The sequence below is a fragment of the Sphaeramia orbicularis genome, chromosome 4, assembly GCF_902148855.1.
Source record: "Sphaeramia orbicularis chromosome 4, fSphaOr1.1, whole genome shotgun sequence".
Lineage (NCBI taxonomy): Eukaryota > Metazoa > Chordata > Actinopteri > Kurtiformes > Apogonidae > Sphaeramia > Sphaeramia orbicularis.
Window position 1 is genome coordinate 31,674,771 of NC_043960.1, and position 19,190 is coordinate 31,693,960.

Consider the following 19,190-nt stretch of genomic DNA (forward strand, 5'->3'; position numbering starts at 1 on the left):
AGCCTGACAAGTTTTGTTTATGAAAAATGTCCTTTTCACTAACTATCTTCCTGGACATGACAACCCTCTCGTGCTCAGAGGTATTCACAACCATCAGCATCGACTAGAGGTAAACATTTCCAAATGCTCACATGGCAGGTACTTCATTCTCAAGCTGCCCGGAAACATAATGCATGCATGATCGGTAAACGCCTGTGAAAGTCAATTAGAGATATTTGAGGTGACAGCAGGCGGTATTCTCTCCCTCCCTCTTTACAGTAGCTACAAGGCTGTAATTAATTATGTGTGCGTGTGAAATTGTCAGGAGGGACAATACTGCAAGTGTATTCACTGTGTCAGATGTCTATCAGACATTAACTTCACCTCTGGGTGAAACATGGGTGCAGTTGTTCCCTGAGTACCCAAACTAATTAAAGACCACAGCAAGACTTTTCATGTTGATGGTTCTGGCACATTTTTTGGACAAAACCGCGATGAAATCGTTCCTGAAGAACAGAAAAGTGGGAATAAAACGTCCACATAAGGATGCAACGAGTGCAAAATTCCCAGCCAATACCAATATTTAAGCCGTAAAGAAACAGATATTTTTGTGGTGACTTCTAAATTAATTTTTCTCTATATTTACTTTTTCTAAGTGATTTATTTTCATTTATTATAATATTACCCTTGCAGTTTGCATTTTTTCAATGAAAATCAAGTATTTTCTTACATTTCATTCACTGGTCATGTAGATTTTCATAAAAGCTTGGAGTAAATTCAAAGGTCATTAAATAAAAACAGAGAAACCTGAAAAAAGAGACCCTTTTCAGCAAAATATATCATTAACTGAACATAAAAACAAGTGTCTACAACCACTGTCATTTGTTGTACTGGTGAATCAGTGTTGCAGAAGAGGATGATGTTGATGATGAGGATGTCGTATGGAGCCTCTGAACATCCAGATGGGTCATATCTGGTGACAATGAAAAGCTGAGAAACTATATTTTACCTCAGTTATTTACATGTATTGATAGGATTAATATTTCAGAAGTTATTGAACATTTTAGATCAGTAGATACTTTTGGTATCAGCTGTTTACAGGGTGTCTGTGGGTCATTAAAAGATTTTGTGAAAAGTAAGGCCTTAAATGGCATTAAAAAGCATTAAATTTGATGTCTAGAGGCATTAAAAAATTAAATACACTTGATGGAAAAAAAAAAACATTGTTATTCACTATTTATTTTGATTATATAAACATTTAATAATTTTGATTGGAAGTATAGTGTGATGATTGACAGGCGGAACCCTTTAATTGGCTATTGTTTATGGCTGATACACGAAGTCACAACACTGGATGCTTGGAATGCAACTTGCTGTGAGCGTGCTTATGCTGTGGCGAAAGAGCAGAGGGAATATTTGCAAATGTCGAAAAAATAGGAAAATGTAAGTTTCAGCAGAAGTGATTGAAGGAGGAACTATTCAGAACCTGGTTAACGCCTGTCAACTGTAAACCGTCATAAAACTATATATAAAATTGTATCTGTAGTTGGACATGGGCATTACATTTGTTTAAAGTGGCATTAAAAAGCGTTAAATTAAATTTGCTGATACCTGCAGAAACCCTGTGTTTAGGTCTTTGACAGTTAAAATCATTGTTTGGCTGAAAACCACTGCTGATACTGATGCTACTTTATGTTTCTTTACTTTGTTTTTGTTGTTATGTTATTATGCTGTGTATCAGGATGTGTTAAAAACAGAGGCTGAATTTCCCTACAGGGGCAATAAATATGACCTTAAATCTTACTTTTCTAGTGGAGTGGAAGGATAACTCTGCAGTAACCTGTGCAACTCAGTGCAATCCAACCAATCACAGCTGTTCTGAAAAACAACTGTTTGTAAACAAAATATTAACATTGGTGCAGATTCCAAGTGACTGTCCTATATGGATGTTCTCACTTTAATCACTATGTCTTTGTTTTGTGGAGCAGCAGTTTTATTTACACAAACAAATCAGAATGTGAACACTGTATAGTATAATATTTTCTATAAAGTTGGAATAATTCTGTTTTCAGACACATTCCTCTTTTTATTCCTATTTATGCGCTTTAATAATCCCCTTTGACCAGGTACAATGATTACATACTGAGTCCCAGTTACACTTTATGCATCAAGAATAAATCACATTGTCACAATCATCTCACGAGAAGAGGTAAAAAATATTGTTTTCCGAGTTTATGGTCAACAGTGTAGATTTCAGGTTTGTCTCTATAATTAAATAACCAAGTGTATGAAAGTTTCAGTGTTGGTAGATGAGTTGAGTCACTGAAGAGAATGTAGATTATAGCCATGATACTGTAATACTGGTCTGTGTCATATTTTAGTTCTGCTGTAGAGTGTTTTGTGTTGAGATGATATTTGAGACTCTAATAATATGGACACAGATCAGTGTCCTATCAGTACTTCCATTGGGTATAAAGTGTACATTCAGTGAGCCTAACAACAATTTTACTACTTCAGTCATGTTTACAGAACTAATATGGACAGAATGTTTACAGTGATGGACAGGGTTAAGGATGAATGAAGGAATGTATTTATTGTCATTTGTACATACTGTACACAACGAAATTGAGAATGCTGTCTCTTTTAAGGTGCATGAAGAGAAAATGGCATAAATATTAAAAAAAAAAATACTATAAAACCATTAAAAACTAGAAGCACTCGGAGAGCGCAGACCTCCGCCAAGGCTGATCAGTGGCCCCCCCCGTGGGCCCCCCCACCCCCGATCACCACCAGAATTTAATCATTTCTTCCTTATCCCATTTCCAACAAACCCTGAAAATTTCATCCAAATCTGTCCATAACTTTTTGAGTTATGTTGCACACTAACGGACAGACAAACAAACAAACAAACAAACAAACAGACAAACAAACAAACAAACAAACCCTGGCAAAAACATAACCTCCTTGGCGGAGGTAATAAATAAATTCAACCTGCATATAAAATAGTAATAATAAGGTCAGTCACATACACATTCGGCAGCTATTGCCTGTTCCTGTTCAGTGGTGCATAATGAGCTCTGAAAATGTTCACACTTTATCTGTATTAAGTGTAGTTATGGCTTTAGCATAAAAACTATTCTCTGCTCTGTTTGTTGGGGTTTTGTATTGCGTCCATGTTGTGATATTGATGTAGAGCCTGATCCGTTGTGTTTTAGTGAAATCCCTTGATGCTGTGTGTGTCTTCTGTAGACCTGGATGAACTGGCTGTCCATCAGTTTCAGCATAGCCTTGTTCTTCACCGTGGCTCTGTGCTACAACGCCTCCTGCCCCACCTGTTACTCCCCCTCCAACCCCTACTGGACCATGCAGAGGCTGCTGCAGGACCCCCTCTTCTACTTCCTCTGCGTCATCACACCTGTCACCGCCCTGCTGCCCAGGTACACAGCGGCTCATGTGTGCTGTGTGTTGTGAACTCTGTTAAACCCAGATGCCTTCATGTTTCCTCCAGGGCTCTGGCATTAGTCTGAGGATGGGGCTGAAGTCACTCCTGATATTTTGGCTCTGCTTTTGCTTTGCAGATATTTCTACAGGGCGTGTCAAGGCACACTGTTTCCAAGCCCGGTCCAAGTTGGAAGGCAGTTGGATAAACTCCCCGCTGAAACCCGCAGGAACATCCTCAGCCTGAGCAGGGTCAAGGTGGGGTCGCCGCTCAGCACCAAGCCCCCCTTCCTGTCCCTGGCCAAGCCCCTCCCTAAAGGTAGCAATAAAACAGAGAAGGGGAGCTTCCCCAGCCCAAAGGCGTCGCAGGGGTCCATTTTACAAACACACGACACACGGAAGTGTCATAAAAGGAGTCAGAGCGAGCCCCTGGGGCCCAAACACAGTGAGAAGAGCCTCTCTGATCTGTACACGCTGATGTCCACAGAGGGGGACACTCTGCCTTACACCAAAGACTCCCAGTGTCTCGATAAGACTTTAGACGTGAGCGTGTCAAGCTGGATCACCTCGACGCCGCAGACAGACAGCGTGGAGCTGCCGCCGGACCGAGGCTCGTCCCAGTGCGTCAGATACACCAGGAACTCAGAGGAAGGACTGGGGTCTGAGCCCAGCGTCCACCAGCCGGGTCGGAGGACGGAGCAGAGGCCAGAACCGGCGTCGCTCACCACGTCATGACACCATTCAGTCTTAAGTATCGAACTCAGACTCCAGTTTGCACGATAGTTTTTTTTAAATCTAATTTTATTGTATTTTTCAAGGAGATTCTTTTATAAAAGACACAAAGAGGTACTTTATATTTTGGATGTATAAAAGTTAAGTTACAGAAGCACATCGCAACCACTGGAAGAAAAAATAGACATCTTTGAAGAAAATATCTCAGAATGATCCTTTAAAACATACTGACCGTGCAGTCGTGAAAAGTTAAGCCTGTTTTTGAATCATGACCAGAAAACGTGGACACGAAAGGAGAAAATGCAGATTTTTGCACAAAATATTAATGTTATAGAATGACATGAAGAAGCTCTAAAGTCGAATAGAATGAGGTTGATTTTCTACAGTTCACAATAATTGACTGTTTCTCATGACAAGTCTGAAAAAAATCTGATTTTTACATTAGAATATTAAGATAACATAGACATACTATAATCCAATCAAAAGTCTCATACGTCCAGAGCAGTTATAATATTTACTAAAATAAATAAATCACACATTAGAACTAAAAATAAATAAAATTGTTATTCCTTAAGTTTGAATGCATTGTTGGAGTCCTAAATTTCAGGTGCTATGGTCTTAAACTACATTTTATGGTATAACAAATATGCAGAGCATGTTAGAAATGTAAGACAAAATATGTTAATCACATTGAACAGGCAAAGCACCATTATCACAATCTTTTTGTTTTCCAGCCCTATATTAATGTTCCAGATACCATTACTGTTATGGGACACAGACAACCATTAGAGTGTAATTTAGTGCTACTTGTATTTTATGTAAAAGTTTTTTGGATTTTAGGGCTTGTTTAGAACTATTTTAATGTAAAAATCTGCTTTTTTTCAGTTTGTTTTTCTGTGTGGAGTTTCATGTGCTCCTCGTTTCTGTGTGGGTTCTCTCCAGTTCTCCGGCTTCCTCCCACCATCCAAACACATGCACCTTAATGGGTTAACTGGTCAAATCTAAATCACCCATAGGTGTGAATGTGAGTGAATGGTTTGACTGTATATGTCAGGATTAAGAAGGTTCAGAGAACGAATGAATGAATGAATGACTGTTACGTGAATTGGTAATTAGGTTTAACTTTTAACATAATTATCACCTTTTCTCAAAATTAAACGATCAGGATGTTGTAATTACTGATAAGATGTTTAGTTATTGTCCTTCTTGAGTGATTGCCATGTGTTTCTGTACAAAGTAAAGATATTTTTGATGTTTGGGAGTTAAAAGAGCTGGAATATCTCCCACTTATGTGCAAGTTTGAATCCTGGGAATTTTCTATTTCAACATTCATCTCAGTGTTCGTTCAGATCATTAATTCATGTGTTCGTTCTGATAAATGGTACATTCCACCGCTTGGTCTCGGAGCTCTGCCTGTAAACACACATGACGACCTGGATCACACGCCGCCGAGGCCTTGAATCACTGTTCATGTTCTTGAGATGGAAAACGGAGCCTTTCAAGCCCCTTCGGAAACACGTTTTGATGCCATGTGAGATTTATCCTGACATGGATCAGCAAACAGAGGCATTTTAGTTATGTTACATATAGTTTACTTACTGCTGGACTGACAACCTGTTTTTTATCAAACATTGAAAAGCATGTTTATGTGTTAATAGCTGTTTTTTTTATTTTCCATACAATACATTCCACTGAATTCTTGCAGGAGCTGTACACTTTAAACTGAATTATACTTTAGGAGAATTTAGAAGGAAATATTGTCTTATACAGCAACAATCTACCAGAAATGATGCTTTGTGTCTGTGTGAGAGTGTGTGTGTGTGTGTGTGTGTATGTGTGTGAGTGTGTAAGAGTATGAGTGTGTCTATTGATTTAAACAGTGCTGGCCAGTCTTAACTTTGGCACTGCACCGTAGATTGACAACAAGCTACCATCACACACGTTTCACAAAAAGGTGTACTTGAAGGTCCTTTCTGTTTTTGTTTGGTTTCCAACAGTTAATATCCTGTTGGTCTTGTTCTTTTTTTTTTTTTTTCTTGCTGCCTGGTGTTCAGCTGTAAACCCAAAGTCTTTCCCGGTGTCAAACATGAGGCTATAAAAAAATTAACATTTGCACTTTGTTAAACATGATTCCAGAACTGGCGTCGAGCCGGACAAGTGCTCGGATCCAGCGTGAGAATGGGAAGTGTTACACTATCACAAACATGATGGAGTGTTAAAAAGTGTAGTAAATTGGAGCGACGCTACAGCGTGCTTAGAAACAGTTAAAGCAACAGCACCTTGAATATGTGTATGATTGTTGTACAGTCTTTCTCTGTCTTCATTGCAGTACTTTTTATAAAAAAAAATGTTACCAAAGATCATTTATTTTCTAAGCAATACTCTGTGCCTTAACACTGGAAAAGAAATGACAGATCTGCGTTTAATGCTGAAGCTGTATTTGTTTTAAGACAGTGCATCTTTTGTTCCTGTTGATGATATTTATGAGGCTACATGCTTATGTGGTTTGTTTCCTCCTGTCTGTTTTGATTTATTTTTTTTTTTCTCATCTCTGGCAACGTCGCTTAGATCCAAACCCACCGTCGGTTCTGTCCCTTCTGTGCTTTAGTACTCAACGTTCCAGAATGAAGCTGGAGTTGCATTCCAACGTACCCACTTTCACAGATTCCACACAGGAGCGTTCACTTGGCCTCGAACATATCAGAGTTCTGTGCTTCTCATTTGTATTTTTGGTTACAGTCCTTTAAGCCTTAAAGCTGTTCAGTGTGGTTTAAGGTGTTCATATAAATGTCTGTTAAACCAAAGATCCTCCCAGTTCTGTTTGTCACTTGTTTTTCTGCTTAGTTATTTATCCTTCAAGTGGAAAACTCAGATTCTTTGGCTACTTGTGAACAAATAAAATGACAAGTATGTATCATTTGTTACTTGTTGATCATTTAACTCTTTCATACATAAATTATGAGAACCTTAGTCAAGATTTTTTATTGAGTGTTTTTATTCCTCCTTAGGCATGAACAAAAAATTGTGATTCAGTTTTTTTTTTTTCTCATGGAGTTACAAAAATGTCCACGCATTTAATTTTTGAAGTAAAGAAACATGTTTAAAACCCAGTATCAGAAAGTGAGATAAAAATGAAATGAAAACATTTTAATGCTGCTAATCTGATGTTTTCTTACATTTTAACATATTCTAATGCTAGTTATTACTCATGTCATGGAGACAATATGCAAAAAAAAAAAAAAAAAAAAAAAGCTATTTGTCTAACAAATAACAATTGATTTACACTAAAACATATTACTCCAGATCAGGTTTATCAAGAACAGCCAAGTTACAGTAATGGTCTGAATGTCAGTGTATGGGATGGTGCATAAGTGTTCGCTGTGTTGGCTGATATGGAACTGAAACAAAACCCATAAATATACAAGAGAACAGCTGGAGAAGAACTGTCCACTGGAGTGACCACTGTGCATGAAAGGGTTAAGATTATTTAGCTGCAATTTATGGACGTTTTGGGACGATTTCTGTGGACGTCGACCTTGATCTTCATTTTCAAGGTCAAATCAGGTTTGACTACTCTTCACTAAATTGTCCAATCCCTTTCCTGTTTGGAATTTAGCTACAACTTTGCAAGCACTCGGACCATTTCGTGGGGAGTTGACCTTGAGTTTCATTTCTTGAGTTTCAAATTAGGGTTGATGTGTCAAATTCCGCCTTTGGAAACGTCATCAGCATTACTTTTCACCAAATCGTATCATCTGTTGTGTCATTCAAGGTATTTAGGTGCAACTTTGGAAGTTCTTGGATGAGTACTTTGGACATTGACCTTCATTTTCAAGGTCACATCAGGGTAAATGTGTCAGATTTTGCCTTCAATTACACCATCAAATACTCCTCACCAAATCATTCAATCAGAGCAACTTTGGAAACTAGCTCTTGGCCGTGGAAATTGACCTTCATTGTCAAGGTCAAATAGGGGTCAAATTCAGCCTGTGGCAAGGACAACACAATTATTCTTCACCTAATTGTCCGATCTCCGTCACGTTTTGTATTTAGGTGCAACCTGGGAAGAAGTTGGATGAGTCCTTTGGGCACCGACCTTGACCTTCATTTTCAAGTTCAAATCAGGGTCGACACATACTGGCCTACGTAGTTCAGATCTTTGGGGGTCAGTGCATGGTCATGGAGGCAGAAGGAGAAGCTGAGACGGATAAGGTGATAGATAGTGATGCTGGTGGGGGTGTAGAGAACTGGGTCAGGGGGGCTGCATTTGGGCCCCTGTGGGAAAAGAATATGACTTTGCCCCCCCCCCCCCCCACACACACACACACACACACACACTTCAATGCTGCAAACTCTAAAAATATAACACTGCAGGCATGGATCAATAATCAGCTTATAATAGATTTTACAATTTCATACAAGATTGATGAGAAAGGTATAAGCCATCATTTACATTTTAATTATATATATTTTTAATGTTGCAAAAATATTTTTTTTTCATTGACTTACACAAATGAAATGTGGTTTTACTTTTTGCATGGATGTTCCAGTTTTTTCTAGGGCCTGTTTACATCGTGGGCCCTTAGAATCATCATCACTTTTCTCACCCTTAACAAGGTATGCAATGAGTCCCTTTACACGTACACGAGTACTCCGATCAGTATCTGATTACTGGAGTTAGCAGATTATTCAAGTGGTCATATCAAATATAAAATGATATGCTTTATCTGGTAACAGCAGTTATTATGAGAAATCGGATAAATACACCTGGATTTGTCCCCAGTACTCCAGTGTCTTCATGCACATATACTCATCTGTCTGATGTTTCATTCTTTTACATCTGATCATGCAAAAAAAAAGAAAAAAAAAAAAGAAATTGGAGAAAACTGAAGTAACGTAGTCAAACACACTGCAAAAATCTAAATTTTACCAAGTGTATTTTTCTCATTTCTAGTCAAAATATCTCATCACACTTAAAATAAGACACAATCACTTAAAGAGTAACTTTTCAGTAAGATATAAGAACTTTTTAGACAATAGATCTTGAAAATCTTATTTCAAGAAATCTTACCATTATTGTAAGTGTGATGAGATATTTTGACAAGAAATGAGAAAAATACACTTGGTAAGATTTGGATTTTTGCAGTGCACAAGCACAGGACAATAATAGGAAGTTTGACTGAAACGTGTAAACCAGAGTTTTTTTGATTATGGCATTTCTGAAGTGCATATAAATGCATCATAATATATTTATTCTATCTTATGGTCATGGAAACAGGCTTAATGGTTAACATTAGTCTTGTAATATATTATGTGGATTTAAGGGCTGATAAACTATCACTGAACTGTTCTGGAAGATTTCAGCCTAAATGAAAAGGGGGGGGGGGGGGGGGTAGCTGGAGCTTTAGGGTCAGGACATAAAAATACTGAGGTCATGTGTTTCCACAGTACCACCCCAGAAAAAAGGACATAAAGACATATGTACAGATGTCTGTCATTTTTATATTTCATTTGTTGAATACAGTTAGTTCCATTTTCTATAAATTCTGTCCCTAACATGAATCGTTTTGAAGCCTTCAGCATATTTCCAGTATTTAAAACCAGGTAGGAGGATAGATTATTTTTATGATCTCACTAAAACAGTTGAGATGAAATATATTCTGTTGAAAAAAGGTTGAAGTGACTCATAAAGTATCCTCTGTTTGTTTGTTTCAGCAGGAAACAGATACTAGAAGACACAAACGAGGACACGACCTCAGCGTCCTGACCGGTCACAGCCTGTTCATGAACTCTATCATTTAAAAAAAATGTCACTGAACATATCAGTTTTGTTCATAAATATATTGTCTTAACTTTTAAATGATGCCAAACCTGAACCATCTGAGCAGAGCTGTTGTGGGTTATTCAATTTGCACAACAGTGTTGTCAGTCTACACCGAGGTTGGCTTCATCAGCGTGTTTTTATTCTCTGGCTGAACTCTGAGGTTTATTTTCTGCTCCCAGGAGAGTTGAAATGTAAGGCAGCTCAACAAGTTGCTTCATCCAAACTGGGTTACAAGGAAGTGTCTCCTGGGACTGTCATCCTAAATCACTGCACACAACTTCAGTTATGATAGTGGAAAGTTAATCTAGAACCTCAAACTGTTTTTTGTCCTTATTCTAGTTTTTGATGCTTTTCTTCTCACAACAGCATCCACGTAAAAGTAATAAAGAAGTAGACCTTGTCAAATAATACAGAAGTAGTCATATACAAGTTCATTTTGCTATATGTTATATATAGCCTGGCCCAAAAAAAGTCCTACTCTCTAATATTTTGTTGATCCAGCTCTAGCTTTTAAGGCATGAGATGATTTCAGTAAACTTATGCACTGCCATCACATTTATTTCCATCTAAAGTTGTGTTGATGTTTTGAAAAAATCTTGTATTGATCAAAGTAGAAAGCAGGGGTGTCCAACATATGGCCCATGGGCCAAAACCGACCTCCCAAAAGGTCCAATCCAGACCATGGAATGAATTTGTGAAAGGCAAAAATTACATTGAAGATATAAACAATCAAGAAAATAAATCATTTTAGTTCAGGTTCCAACTCCAAATTTTTCTCTGTTTTAGTCTAAAATTTAAAAAAACTGAAATTTCATCAAAATGTTTACATTTATAAACTATCCTTTCATAAAAAGTAAATAACCTGAACAAACTGAAATGTTTTATGTATTTGTAGATCCACTGTGACCTGTACTTTGTAATGTACATGTGTAAATGATAAACTGAGGCATGAAATTATTAAAATTGCTCTTGTTTTTCTTAATAAATGTCAGGTTATTCACCTTTTTTAATAGATATTTACCTCCGCCAAGGAGGTTATGTTTTTGCCAGGGTTTGTTTGTTTGTTTGTTTGTCTGTTTGTTTGTTTGTTTGTTTGTTTGTTTGTTTGTCTGTTTGTTTGTTTGTTTGTTTGTTTGTTTGTTTGTTTGTTTGTCTGTCCGTTAGTGTGCAACATAACTCAAAAAGTTATGGACAGATTTGGATGAAATTTTCAGGGTTTGTTGGAAATGGGATAAGGAAGAAATTATTAAATTCTGGTGGTGATCGGGGTGGGGGGGCCCACAGGGGGGGCCACTGATCAGCCTTGGCGGAGGTCTGCGCTCTCCGAGTGCTTCTAGTTTGTAGATGTAAATGATTTTATGATGTAGTTTTACTTTTATCGCTCTGAAACATAGGGAAAAGTTTGGAGTTGACAATTTTTACCCTGCCCCCCAAAGGGGAGGTATGGGATATGGTTTTTGGTTCGGTTTGTTTGTTTTTTTGTTTGCTTGTTTGTTTGTTAACACTCTAGCAGCAAAATTATAGGTTGAATTCATACCAAATTAGGTTTATAGATTGCCAGTGACCCAGAACAGATACGGTTACATTTTGAGAAAAGTAGATTAAAGTTCAAATTTTTAAAGAATTTAAAAAAATTTTTTTTTCCCCATTTACTTATAATGGGCGGAATTTCAAATGTCTATAAAAACATCAATTTTGCTTCAATTTACTTCAAACTTGGCACATATATAGAGGCAACTGATATGCTGACATCAACGCATACATAGACATGATGACATCAGCTGGATCCATGCCAAAATAAGCTACAATACATGTGAGGGGTGGGGTTTGTTGTGCCTGGCACCACTTGTTATAGGTTATTATGCTATTATTCATCATATTGAGCTGCATGTGGCCCCTGAATTAAAAGGAGTTTGACACCCCTGGTATGAAATCTTCTCCATCACATCCCAAAGACTCCAACTGTGGTTCAGGTCTGGACTCTGTGGTGGTGGGTCCATGTGTGTTTGAGGTCTCGTGCTTCTTGATCCACTCTTTGCCAACCTGCTATTGTCCTGTTGGAACGGACCTGGTCATGTCCTGTTTTAATCTTGTTGCCTGGAAAAAACTGGTACAGATGACCTTTTTAAGTACTTTGGACTGTGGGGACATTATTTATATTCATGCTGCTACCTTAACACTCCATTGCCTCGACGCTTTACGCTTCATCACTAAGCCACCGTTCAGGAGCCGACAGTGTGTTCTCCTGGCCCTCACTGACTCTCAGGAGACAAGGTGTTGTCTACAGCCCACAGTGTGTACAACTCTCACTCTTCCACATGGATGCTGTATAAAGTCCCCAGCACACATCCATAACTTGGACCCTGGTCATGGAACCACATTCAGAACTCATTACAACTTCCTGAACTCATTTCCTTGGGTGGATTCAAGGCTCTTTGAACACATAAATTAATAGAAGTGTGCACATGCTAATGTTAACTGAAAATGTATCATAATGTTGTTTTTATTGTTATGTCCAGCTGCTTCTTCTTCTTCTTGGTGTTGCACCAGTTCAGCCTCTTAGATGGATCCAATCTTAAACCTGTCAAGCCCTGGGACATTTGTTTCCAGTGGGAATCATTTCAATGAAACACAATCTTTAAACTAATTTATGATCAGAAAACAGCAAATGTACGACAACAGTCATAATCATCGCTTCATAATGTCACCTTTACTTCTGTTCTTCTTTGTCTTGTTCAGTGAGTTTTACCAGTAGAGAAACAATACTTTTACATTCGGATCTGCTTAGTGTTAACTTAGCCGCACAAAGTGTCTCATTGGTCTGTTTTATGAAGTTATTCATGACATACGCTGGTCTCTGACAGTTAGATTGTTTTAGCTATTTGCCCATTTAAGCGCTTGTTGTTTGGTTGTGTCCTGTTATCTGACAATTGGTTCTGTGTAGTTTTCAGCTGACATTCTTGTATGTGTATATGGACAAGCATGGTGTAGCGTTACCATGGCAACACACACAGAACAGTGGTTGCCTCAGGTACCAGGGGCAACAGGGCTTAAGATAGGGCTGCACGTATCAATCTAAATATTGATAGTATAAATACCAAGGTGAGTATCGATATCGGATCAATACTAGCATGATGTGATTGGTACTTTTGTTGCAGCTACTCTTCTATACATTCAACTACTTATTTGAATTTCCTCACAGAGTTCATGTGAGCACAACTTGTCTCCAAGTCTGTCTGTGCAAACAGCACACCTCTCTCTCTCTCTCTCTCTCTCTCTCTCTCTCTCTCTCTCTCTCTCTCTCTCTCTCTCTCTCTCTCTCTCTCTCTCTCTCTCTCTCTCTCTCTCTCTCTCGTACACTTTGCCCCCCCACTCTGTCAGAGAGCGGAGAGTCAGAGCACTGACTGAGAGCAGCCCATGATGACAGAGAGAAGGAGGGAAACTGCCACATGTGACTTTTGCAATAAAGTCATTTGCCACTGTGGTAACACCCCACATTTAAAAGGGGAATTATTTTATCATTTTTATACTGTTAAATTGTTACCTCCACCAGGAGGTATTGTGATCACTTTGCTTTGTGTGTTTGCATGTTTGTTTGTGTGTTTGTTTGTTTGTGTGTTTGTTTGTTAGCAGGATAACTCAAAAAGTTTTCATGAAATTTTCAGGAAATGTTGATACTGGCACAAGGAAGAAATGGTTAAATTTTGGTGGTGATCGGGGGGGGGCACAGATCTGTCTTGGTGGAGGTCTGCACTATCCGAGTGCTTTTCTTGTTTTATATTATAATTAGTTAATAAAAATAACAAGTTTATTTGCCTAAAATCTTTGTCCTGTATTTTACCATAATCAACTTGATATCGGTGATACTAACCCTGTATTTACTTGGTATCGGATGGAGACCAAAATTTCCAGTATCGCCTGCCCTTAGCTTAAGAGACTACAGGAATTCCTGGTCAAATAAAGGTTAAATAAATAAATAAATAAATAAATAAAACCAGGTATTCAGTGGAGAACCCCTCTAAGAACTTGAAATAAGGGGCCTAGACATCATGTAAAATACAGTTATACCCTCCTAAGACCCAGCTATGGGTTTTCTGTCCATGTTTGCAGACAAGAGTTTCACAACTTTATACAAAAAAAAAAAAAAAAGAAAGAAAAGAAAACTGTCCACCACAAAGGACATTCCATAAAAATTTCAAAAACTGCATCAGAAAAAACTGTTGCATCATGATGTATCCAATATAGGCACTTATTTAATAAAAAAACAAAAAAAGCTTGTACTTTGCTGGCATTTCCTGGGTCTTTGGAGGTTACATTTTGGTTTGAAAATAGTAATAGCATTTTTATCCCACAGGGTGACCATGACTAATTAAACCCTTAGAGTAAAGTTGAGGATATTACTACTCATAACCTGATAAAAGCTTTGAATGAGTCAGTGGTCCAGAGATATTTCAGTTCATCAAACCATCAGTTCAGTTCAGATACAATAAACACATACAGTCAAAACTGATTATGGCACATGTTTGCCATCATATTGTTTTGATAAGCTCATGTAACGTCATAATATTTATTTAAATCATTTTTTGGAACCTGGACTTGACTAACTGAATCAACCTCAGATCATAACACTGTGGGCACCTCCTCTCTTCTCATTCTGATGCATCCATGACTCTGGATAGGGTCAATTTGGACTCATCAGACCACATGACCTTTTAACAGTGAGTCTTTGTGATCTCTATCAAACTGGTGGTTGTTTCAGAAATGTGAAGCTCCTCACTCAAGACCTTGTTACAGCTGAAACATATTAATCCCTGCAGTAATTGTCCAGTGGAAGACTGTGAACTATTTGCTTAGCTAAGTCTGAGTGTGCATACTTTATCCCAAGTGCCTACCATCAGTGTATATTTGTCTTATTTTAGTAAGGGGGGGGGTTCCTATGGGAGTCCAGACCCCGACCATGACTCTGCCGGTGCTGTGATCTAGCCACTGGGCTGCACAAAACTCCCACATTAACTTTGAAACTCATATGAAGGTGCCTTTTCCTTTTACATGAGCAGGAAAACCACTCAAGCCAATAATGCACATTGATTTAAGTCACTTGTTTCAGTAGAAAGTTCAAAGGTCAAACACCCCAAGGTTTTTATAAACAGAGGTGCTCAACAGTAATAGAGAAAACAGTGAGGTTACGTCATATATATGCTTTTCTGTTTCCTAAATGGGTGTAGTTCAATGTCTTGTAAATGAATCAAATTATATTTATAAAAGTTAATTAAAGTGGTAATACAGCAGTGATTATTTAACCAATTTAACAGCCATTGAGTTCCTGCTGTTGTTGTTGTCATGTGCTTGGTATACTGCTCTGTTTGTTGATTAACCCTTGTGCCTTTGTGTAATTTACTATCCTCTGGGGACACAAAGCCTAAATGTACATGCACAAAAACTCCCCATAAAATCACCATACATTATTGTTTTCTGTTTTTTCTGTGTTAATTTCTCTAACCACTTCAGCCAGCTCTGATCAAAATTACCAGAAGTTCAAAAGATTTTAACCTTTAAATGCCAGTTTGAATATGTGATGCCACTTTAAAGAAAAAAAAAAAAAAACAGAAATGCAAAATTGGAGATATGTTCCATATAATACATGGTGGATGGATGTGGCAAAGTATTATATCAGAGTCTTGGACATGTCAGAGATCATCCATAACACTGTTTCATTGCATTAGTAGTTTTTGTTCAAGGCAAGACCCTCATGGCTAAAAATGACTCACTGACTTACATTGAAACCACATTTTTTAATCTCATTTAAAAAATATTAATGCAATGAAATCAATGTTCTTGCAACCTATCCAATATCCATATCCAAGACTCTAACTAATCAGGAACGCCAATAATATGTCATCTTTTTCCCATAGATGTACATAATGAATAGGTGGGGGAACGAAATAAGCAACAAAAGGAACAAAACTGAACAAAATTATCCGTAAAATGAACAAAATAAGCAATGCAAAGAACAAAACTGAACAAGAAAATCAATTAAAAAAAGAAACCAAATAGGCCACACAAAGAACAAAACTGAACAAAATAATTAAAATGCACAAAATAAGAAACACAAAGAACAAAACTGAACAAAAAAATCTATAAAATGAACAAAATAAGAAACACAAAGAGCAAAACTGAACAAAACAAGTGCTACCAAGCACAACAAACCCCGCCCCTCGCACGTATTGTAGCTTATTTTGGCATCGATCCAGCTGATGTCATCATGTCTATGCATGTGCTGATGTCAGCATATCAATTGCCTCTATATATGTGCTAAGTTTGAGGTAAATTGAAACAAAATTGACATTTGAAATTTCACCCATAATAAGTAAATGGGAGGGAAATTTTTTTTTTTTTTTAATTAATAAAAAATTTGAACTTTGACCAACTTTTCACAAAATGTAACCACATCTACTCTGGGTCACTGGCAATCTATAAATCAAATTTGGTATGAATTCAAGCAATAGTTTTGCTGCTAAAATGTTAACAAGAAAACAAACCGAACCAAAAACAATACCCCTTGCCTCCCCTTCGGAGGGCATGGTAAAAATCTATAAAATTAACAAAATAAGCCGCAAAAGAAACAAAACAGAGCAAAATTATCAATAAGATTATCAAAATAAGCCACAAAATGAACAGAAGTGAACAAATAATCAATGAAATGAACAAAATAAGCACATAATTCTTAACAAAATAAAAGCAAAATTAACATTTATTAACAAAAATGAAGAAAGTAAGCAACAAAATGAAAAAAATTTACCAAAGATTTTTTAAAAAATGAACAAATCTGCTATGGGTCTTTTGGTAGCTCAGTGTCTCGTGTCATATAATCTTTCTTCTCTGACCTTATGACATGGAAACAAGCAGAATTTTTGAACATTCAGTTAAATTTGGGACACATTTGGGTATAAACCTGACTCCCCTGTAATCCTGGATCTGCTTGGACTCATGTATAACCTTCATAATGTAACTGTGGGACGTTGTGTGGATGCGTGGGACAGGTGTGGTGCGTGGTCACAGTAGTGGATTCTGAGTTCATCCTTAAATCTCATGCATTAGTCAGACTGTGCTGTCACTGGTTCATACCTCCAGCTGTCCTGTTCATACATCTGGCCAAAGCTGTTAGATGACATTCCTTCAGTAGACGGACGCTGTCACGCCTGCATCTGCGGTGTTTAGTCTTCACCTGGTGTGTGTAACATCTGTGGTGGGTTTCCAGTGGGAGTGGGGTATTATTAGTGTTTTTTTTTTTAAGGCACAATGGGGGAAGAAGGGACAGAAGCTCCAGTGCTGATGCTGCCTTTACTCGGTCGCTTCCAAATTACTGACCATCGCTGCACTTTGTGAGAGCAGGTTCCTTGTCTGAACACGGAGATAATGATGACTCCTCTACCTTCGCACCGCTGCTCTCTCCATCTCTTTCAAAGCCCGAGTGTAAAGCAATCGGATTGATCAGCTGTTTTTTTCTGCATACTGTGTACGTGTGGGGAAGTTTAGTGCCATTGTGCAATTGTGCTTTAGTCTATGCACAACAATACTTTTTTTTTTTTTGTGGTTTCACTAGTATTAGCTTAGCAGCACATTCAATACAAGTCAGTGGGTCTTTTTCCACAGGTTTTAAGTATTGTCTTTTGAGAATTTATGAAAAAGATTGATAACATAATTTAAAAAAAAAAAAAAAAGCCCCTCTCATCTAGTCTTCTTTCATTTTCTCTAATTACTTTTTTGATTACCTGCACTGGGCAGACAGACAGGAGACTCATTCTGCAGGAGCTAATGGACTTTGATTTGCATTTTATCATAGAAGGGCTTCATTGATTCTGGTCATTAAAGTCGCCTTGACCTGCTTCATGACCCATTGTTTTAACAAGCTTAAATCAAGACATTTTCAATTTCCTAAGCTGCCCCATAAATAATCCGGGGCAGTGAAGCCGTCACAGAGCTGGATTATGGGAATTATTTATGTTTTAATAGCCATGCAGCCTCTCTTCTGCACTTTCTCCAGTGTGGAGTTATGCGCAGAAGACACCAGTGGAGATATGAGCTGCACCACGTTTGGTTCCAAATAACAAATGAAGGCTTTGTGAGATCCAGGGCCATCTGTCATCCAGTCGGTGGAGTCCGTTCTGTTCTGTCGTGAAGGAGTGACTTAGCCAAAGCATTATTGCTTCTGTCTGATTTCCCCAACAAAGAAAAAATCTGGCTCCAACCTTAATAGGGCCCTGAGTAGAATTTAATTCAGGGGCCCCTCATCGTGCATGGGGCTGCCGATGTGATCGATCATTAACACGCCCACTGTAAACCTAACACACTCATCATAAGTGTTATTGGTTGTAGCTGGGTTTCTTTCACCCTATCAGTGTCAGGCTTTTTATAGTTTTCATCATTAACTTCACTCTGGTGTAGTGTTAATTTGCAATGGACAGCACTAGGTGGTGCTCTGAATGTCACATATTGAAAAATAGCAAAAGAAAGCAATGCATTTACTGCAAACAACAGAAAATAAATGTAAAATAATATCAATAATTGAATAAATACTCAAATAATTAGATAAAAATAAACAGAGGGACTTGTAACAGCTAACAGTTAAAGGAGTCGTATGTAGGTTTGTGGCCAAAACTGGTACTGCAATCACATTCAAAATACAGTAGAGCATGGTACTCCCCCCTACTCCCACCCCCACCCAGACTAGAGGTTGCCAGATCCAGCATGAGCATCTATGTCCTACACTGTAAGTTTATCATCTGTTAATTTTGTTTAGGCTTCATACATGATGGTTCGCGAAGTAATTAAAGATCAAACCATAGGTGCTGCAGCTATGTGTCATGGCACCTGGGCGTTCAGAATCCATGCCAGTGCCTCAATATACGCCCACTGTCTCTCTTCTACAGGTTACTATACTATGTGTAAAGACTAAAAGAGGACTCATTTGACCGATGTAATGTCTCAGTCACGTTTCATATTGCCATGCTGTGCTAACGGCGTCTCAGCATAATGTATTCCTAATGTTAGCAATAACGAGCCACCATTTCTGTTTGTCAAACAATTCATTACCTGGTCAGTTCGATGACCCTCCTGCATACAGGCTAATGTACTATGAACAAACATGCATAACGTTATTCGACTGTAGAGAATATTTGAAATGTCCATGCTTACAATAAGTAGAGTTAAGTTAGCC

The 19,190-nt window shown here is 37.9% G+C and overlaps 1 protein-coding gene across 1 annotated transcript in view; it reads left to right on the plus strand.

Annotated features, from left to right (window-relative positions):
• The window catches only part of atp10a (ATPase phospholipid transporting 10A), a 61,466-nt gene extending 54,913 nt beyond the window's left edge, over positions 1-6,553 (plus strand). Inside the window, exons 20-21 of the mRNA XM_030133232.1 lie at positions 3,229-3,416; positions 3,558-6,553. Of these exons, the coding sequence (XP_029989092.1) occupies positions 3,229-3,416; positions 3,558-4,152 (783 nt within the window). The 3' untranslated portion in view covers positions 4,153-6,553. The remainder of the gene's footprint in view (positions 1-3,228; positions 3,417-3,557) is intronic.
• The last annotated feature ends 12,637 nt before the right edge of the window (positions 6,554-19,190 follow it).